Source organism: Helobdella robusta, assembly GCF_000326865.2.
Source record: "Helobdella robusta unplaced genomic scaffold HELROscaffold_1, whole genome shotgun sequence".
NCBI classification, from domain to species: domain Eukaryota; kingdom Metazoa; phylum Annelida; class Clitellata; order Rhynchobdellida; family Glossiphoniidae; genus Helobdella; species Helobdella robusta.
The window spans coordinates 11978499-11985852 of record NW_008703570.1 but is presented as its reverse complement, the minus strand read 5'-3'; the positions used below and the strand labels follow the sequence as shown (position 1 = coordinate 11985852).

Genomic DNA, 7354 nt, shown 5'->3' with positions numbered 1-7354 from the left:
ACATGTGATTTGGTGAGATAAGTAATTTTAACAAACAAAAATTTAAATGAACTAAGTACGTTTAAAATTTAAAATACGAAATTATAATAAAATTCTAAGGTAATGGAAAAAGTACAGGTAAGTTATGAATAATAATATAGCAGCGCACAGTTGAGGCAGGTTCGAAAAAAGCAACAGCTGTGCGCTATGAATTAACCATGCCAATTAAAAAATTAAAAGTTGAAAAATCTAATTAAATCAACAAAAAACCAAGGCAAACTGCGACAAAATGACGTGAAAGACTCAATCCCAGGATGATAACACACAAAATAATCCAAAAGTTCAATAAAACAAGAGTTTAAAAACATGTTAAAATACAAAATTTAAATTGAATTCAAAAATCGGCCGGCGCAAGTGTGAGCTAACGATATGTATGTATGTATGTGTATTAAATTTGTATGTATGTATGTATGTATGTATGTATGTATGTATGTATGTATGTATGTATGTATGTATGTATGTATGTATGTATGTATGTATGTATGTATGTATGTATGTATGTATGTATGTATGTATGTATGTATGTATGTATGTATGTATGTATGTATGTATGTATGTATGTGTTTATGTATGTATGTATGTATGCATGTATGTTTGTATGTATGTTTCTCCCTATGCTATGGCACTGAGCAATTTAACGTTTAACAAGACATAAACATCGTATACACATACTATATATATATATACATATATGTATACATATATATATATATATATATTTTAAAACATACACATACGTATTACATTTATACGCATTTGGTATATACGACGATGAGCCATCTTGTGACGCCAAACGAAGGCGAAAAAGATGTATGACAGTGATGTAACTATGTAGGTTGTGTTTAAAGTTTAACGATGATATCATATATGGGTAAAAATTAATTCAATTTTAATTGTAAATTAAATCACCGAAAAATTGGTCCTTTATTTAAAGTTGTTGAATATTAAACCATCAATTTAACTCCTAGAAATATCTGACTATGTCCACAAAAATACAAAAACCAATACTCAACAATATACAATGATACAAAACAGTACTCTATGATAAAAAATGATACAGCAACATACAATGATACATAGTGATAGATAATGATACATGGCAACATATAAGAAACTAAAACACTATTTCGATATGATGAAGATTTGAAATTTTTTTAAAACAGTTAACCTTACCTCTCTTATAAAGACATCATCGCCGACAAATCAGTTAATAAAGTGAGTGTTGTTATTAATGTTGTTCAAATATTGTCATAATAATAATAATTATTATTTTTATTATTTGCTGTCGTTATTATTATTATTATTATTCATTAAAATTCATTCATTTTTTCATCTTTTTTCGGATTTTTGTTGAAAAATATAATTTAAAGACACAAAATTGACAAAATCTTATATAATGGTAATAATTATAACAACAAAAAATTAAAACAATCAAAAAATGATAGAATAATAATAATATTTATAATAATAATAATAATGGATGTTGAAGTTGACAATGATTATAAATTTATCAACGCTGATGATGACTTTTTCATGTTCTCGTAACTCTCACTTTGAATATGATGTGATTAAATATAGTAAGAAATTCAAAACCATTTAATACCATAAATGGATAAATTAAAGCATGAAAATAATGATGGCACCGTAAACTTTCGTACTTCTCATCCGAGAGTTCGTTGTAACCGAGTGCTTGATAGCGAAGTTTCAATTGAAAAAATTAAATTTAGAGAACTGGACGGCATTCAACCTCGAGAGTATATCAGATCCCTCAAATCAAGATTCATTCAAACAAAAACAATCAGAAAACAAGCAAAAACAAAAACAATTGCCTGTGATTTTTGAGATGATTTCATTGGAAAGAATGGATTTGGTATGCAACAGGCAGGCATGCAGGCATTCTTTCAACAAGCAGCACATGACGAAAGTTCGCATGAACGACGTTGAATTATTTAGGCAAATGAAATCAGGGATAGAGTAAAAACAAACAAAAAAGAGAAGAAGAAACAAAATAAATATTTGCATTTCAAACTATGGACACGACAGCCTCATTCAGCGTAACATCAATGGCGATTGGAGCGAATTATTTGATAAAAAAAACTGCCAGGCAAAACATGCTAAAACAATGCAAAAACTGCTTGGAGGAAAGGGCATTAAATAAAAATATGCAGAAGAAAAAGAAGGACAAGAATCAATTCCCAGTAGCTGACTCAGTGGTGAACACACGATCTAAAAAAAATAAAATAAAAATTGAGTACCCGAGAAGAGGCGTATAAAAAAAACAAGCAGATAAAAAAAAATCAGAATAGCAAAACTAGCAAAACAAACAAACAAACAAAACGAGCAGACAAACGAACGAACGAATAGATAAACGAGCAAACAAACGAACGAAAAAACGAGCGAGCAAACTATACGAATGACAAAATGCATTTGGGCCAACAAAACAACTAAAAAACATTGAATGATTGAGAGGAACATATATAATGCTAGCAAAACATCTAATGAACAAAAACTTAGACGAGAACAATATAAATGAGAAAAGTAAACAAAGAGAAAAAACCACAATAAAGTTAATAACAACACTCCATCATCATCAACATCATCTTCATTGGCACAAATGATGCCACGCAACACAACAATCCTTGTTGCTTCTGTCTGCATTGCATGTATGCCTGTCTGCACAGGTTTATGTTTGTTTTGTACCCGCCTCTCTCTTTTTTTCTCTCTCTCTTTTTCTCTCTTTTATTCTCATTATCTTTATCTGTATTTCTTTCTCTATTTTTCTTCTTCCGTTTTTCTGCCTCCCTGTCTATTTCTCTTTCTTCTGCAATTTTTGCATTTTTTGTTTTTTTAAGCTCTCTTTTCTCTTTCTTTTTTCTCTATCCATCTCTTTTTTCCTCTTTCTCTCTCTCTCTCTCTCTTCTGTTTCTCTCTTTTATCTGCCTCTCTTTTTCTCTGTCTGTCCCTCTCTTTTCTCTTTCTCCAACATTTCGCACGCCAATTCTAAAGATGCGTTTGTAACAGCAGCATAGAAGACCCGTGCACGTTACGAGAGTAATATTAAGAGAGTGCAGACCTCATGAGTACAGTACACGAATACGTAGGTACACCTTTTAGAGTACATTAGCGTGTACATCCTAAAGTACATTAGTACGTCATTAGTACATTCACAAGTACATTCCTCGTTCTTAAGTACATGCCTCGCACTTACTAAGTGCATTAGTACTCATGTCTGCTGAAGAGCATTAACACATACGTCCTAACTACATTACTACGTGCATTCTAAGTGCATTGGTACTTAATCCTAAGTAACATTAATATACATTTCTGGTGAAGTTTACTCTTAAATGAACGACCAACACGCGTAAGTAATTTTATTTATTTTTACCATAATTCATATATTACTTGACAATCAAAATGATCACACACACGCACACACACACACACACACACACACACACACACATATATATATATATATATATATATATATAATGTAAGAAATTTTTCCATGCGAACGTATATTATAGGTTTTGGATGTAATAAATAACACGTTGAGACTACGAATGACTGGTTGGCTGGAAGGATAGGTGGATGGACGAATGGATGGATGGATGGGTGGATGGATGGATGTAAAATGCGTGCCTGGTGAATGAAATTGCGATATATGTGGCTAACATTAATCAAGGATCATCAATTTAAGACTGCTTTGTGTTGTGTTCTTCGAGCTGGTTGAAGATGTTAGCGCTGTTCACACACACACACACACCACACACACACACACACACACACACACACGCGTACATTTACGCTCACACACGTACACACAAACATGCTACACACACTCACAGACACATACCACACTCACAAGCACAACAATTTTAAACTATGAAATTATGATTATGATAACTAATGTTATCCTAATCGTCATCATTATTTTCATCACTTCCGTCATCATCATCATCATCATCATCATCCTTATTAAAGTTATAATCATAATAGTACAAAATGAGGTCAACATGTTTATAAGTATATGTGTGAACGTTGAATGTTCCTTGCCTCTCTCTGTCTAGATGTAAGCCATTTGTCATCATCATCGTCGCCATCATCATCACATCGTCGTCATCATCGTCATTACTCTTATCATCATAGTTTTCGTTATCGTAGTCAGCATCATGGTCGTCTTCATCATCATTATTATCATCATCGTCGTCGTCGTCTTCGTCATCATCATCATCATCATCATGGTCATTTTTATCAGTATCATCATCATCATCATCATCATCTTTTATTTATCATTTTTGTTTGAAACCTCTCAGATATCATTACCACCATAGGCATGATTATCATTTTTATCTTATCGTCCTCACCACCATTATTGTCATCAGTGTCATCATCATCACCATCATCTACATCCTCATCATCATCCTCATCATCATCATCGTCATCATCATCGCCATCATCATCGCCATCATCATCGCCATCATCATCGCCATGTCTATGTGCCTATAAGGACATTTTATTGATTTTCCGTCCTACATTATATTAGCTTTAGACGTTATTTCAGCGCTTTTTCAACTGCTTTCTCTCTCTCTCTCTCTCTCTCTCTCTCTCTCTCTCTCTCTCTCTCTCTCTCTCTATTTTTGCTGTAAAATTAAAGTTAAAATCTCCAGCAAACAATTATAGTAAATTTGTTTGCACCAATTCAATCAAATTTACTCATCTTCTCTCTGATATAATTACATAATTAAATTTAATTATGCATGTTATGACGTCACACGTTCGACCTCTTTGCATAAAAACATGCTTTAATGACTCGCAATAAAGAATAGTTATGAGGAAGCTTTTTGAGAGGTTAACATTTGGTTAATTTATTTTATTGGGCAATTTAGACGGCAATAACATAGGCGCTCGTCTGGCCAGATGCGAAAATTCACAACGGCGTTTTTGCATCCTTAAAAAAAACTTCTCTTAAAAAACCAATAGATTCGATCAACGCTAAAGTAACTGGAATTCTTCTCTATAATTTTTAAATATTTAAACTTTTTATACAACATATTTCTCTATATTTTGAATAATTTTTACTTATAAATATTAAAACTGTTTACTTTATTGCTTTCTTGAATAATTTTATGGCATTACTTATGAAAATAGATGTCAGAATTCGAATGATGGATTGTTTGTTTGCGTGATGAAAGGTTATTGCAAGGTTCCTTCCAGCCCGATGATGTAGGGATGTTTTAGCAAATATTTTTTCGCATGACTGCTTGATGCTGATGAGACAATCTTGGATTTGTGTTCATTAGTACGTGTCTGATGAAGCGTACATGCAAAAGTTTGACCGCTTTCAAAAGACGGTTAGTTTTGATTCGAAAATTTACTATGGCTGAATTTTTTTAAAGGCGTTTCGATTTGTTGTGAAGCATTTAGCATTCTTCTTTCGCAGTATTTTATTCTTAAAAATTCACATTTTAGATGTTTAATCGATGTTAGCGAATATAATGAAAATATTTAATGTACTATTTAAAAATAAACTGGGGTTTGTAAAAAGAAATTAAAAGGTCGTTCATTTGCATGAAAGGACAGCAAAAGAAGATCAATCAATTGGCGGCACCTGCAGCTTGTTCTTCCACATTTTCAGCAGCTGGAATGTCGACGGCAGGTTTGCCGTCATCTGCAGGAGGCAAGACGGCCTGCACTGGTTCGGCGGTTGTTTCAGCATTTTTCTCTCCCGACGGTTCGTTCATAGGAATTGGATGTGGTGCTTGTGTGACAGTGCTCAAATCAGCCGGCGGTGGTTGAGCTTCAATTGTTTGCTCCACCAACATCACAGGCTCCACAGAGGTCGCCGGAACCTTTTCAATGTCCTCAGCTGGTGGTATCTCCACTATTGGTGCTTGTGCTTCAGCGACAACCGGTACTTCTTCTTTGGGCTCATCTTTCTTTTCTTCTGCCACTTCTTCTTTCACTTCTACTTTAGATTCTTCTTGCACCGTTTCTACAACTTCTTTATCTTTTTCAACTTCGGTCACAACAGCTTCAGATATAACTTTCTGTTCATCTGCAGCAACTTCCACTTTTTCAGACTTCGTGGCTTCCTCGGCAGTAGCAGATGCAACCGCGGGAAGTGGTTGTTCAGTTGGTTCAACTGGTTCCGCTGTTGTTTCTGTGGGCTCCACTGGCTCAACTTTTTCAACGTTAACATCTGACTTCTTACTCTCGACTGTCGTCAAGCCTTCAACAGAAACATGGCTGGCAACGTGGCCCGCTTCCTCCGTCGGTGCTGCTTCCACCGCACCTTCCACTTGCTTTTCTTCGGCCACCGAAAGTTTAGCTGCAATTTGAGCTTTAGCGTGGAAATCATCGAATTGATAGAAGGCCGCTTCTTCATCATTCTTATCATCTTTTGCCGTGGAAGCTTTTGATAATTTTTCCGAAGCACCAGCATCTATGCAGCTGTCATCACCAATCCTCGTAACCACACCCTCGCCTGTCCTCTTGCCTTCAAACCAGATGCCAGTGAACAAGAGGTTGGAACTGGCATAAGCATACTTTCCACGACCATGTCTCAGGTGATTCAGCCATTCTCCTTCGTAATAATCGCCATTCGAGTAAAAGTACTTGCCGTACCCTTGCCTCATGTCTTCGTGCCACACACCTTTATCAAATGTTCAAACTTAAATTATTGATAAAAGAATTCAAAAATTTAACTACTAATTAGCATAATATATGAATTAATGTAAATGAAACTATACCATCATATTTGGATCCATCAGGGTACATAAATATTCCCAAGCCGTGTTTCTTCCCATCCTTCCATTCGCCATTGTACGATGCTCCGTTGCTGAATGTGTACTTACCAAAACCATTTCGTTTTCCGTTCTGGTAACTTCCTATTTATACATTGGAATATGTGAAAATTCGAATACAAAGATGTAAGTTGTCGTTCAAATGAGTAACATTATATAAATGATAAAAATTAATTGAAGAGTCAGAAAATATTCAATCGAAGAAATATTTTTAAATTCAACATATGAAAATTAGTAAAATTTAAAATTATTACACTTTCAAATATTTCTTCCAATTTTTAAGTTTCTAAATGATCTTCAACAATAGACAAAGTTGAATTTTTTTTTAATATTGAACAGCCATCAAACGTTCAATTAACAAATTGGCCAACAAATTTGAGACCCCCAGCAGTAAAAACCCTGACCCTGACCTTCGTATTTGTCCCCATTTGGAAATTCGGCCTTGCCCATCCCGTGCCTCTGGTAGTGTTCGTTGTACTCGCCCTCGTATTTGTATCCTACCTCCATTG

The 7354-nt window shown here is 34.4% G+C and overlaps 1 protein-coding gene across 1 annotated transcript; it reads right to left on the bottom strand.

Moving 5' to 3' along the window:
* Nucleotides 1–5441: 5441 nt before the first annotated feature.
* Nucleotides 5442–7352, bottom strand: HELRODRAFT_188091 (hypothetical protein; the record flags this gene model as incomplete). The annotated part of the gene is made up of 3 exons (XM_009011529.1): nt 5442–6694; nt 6792–6929; nt 7250–7352. The coding sequence occupies 3 exons, from the start codon at nt 7350–7352 to the stop codon at nt 5637–5639; spliced, it is 1299 nt and encodes a 432-aa protein (XP_009009777.1). The 3' UTR covers nt 5442–5636.
* Between the last annotated feature and the right edge of the window lie 2 nt (nt 7353–7354).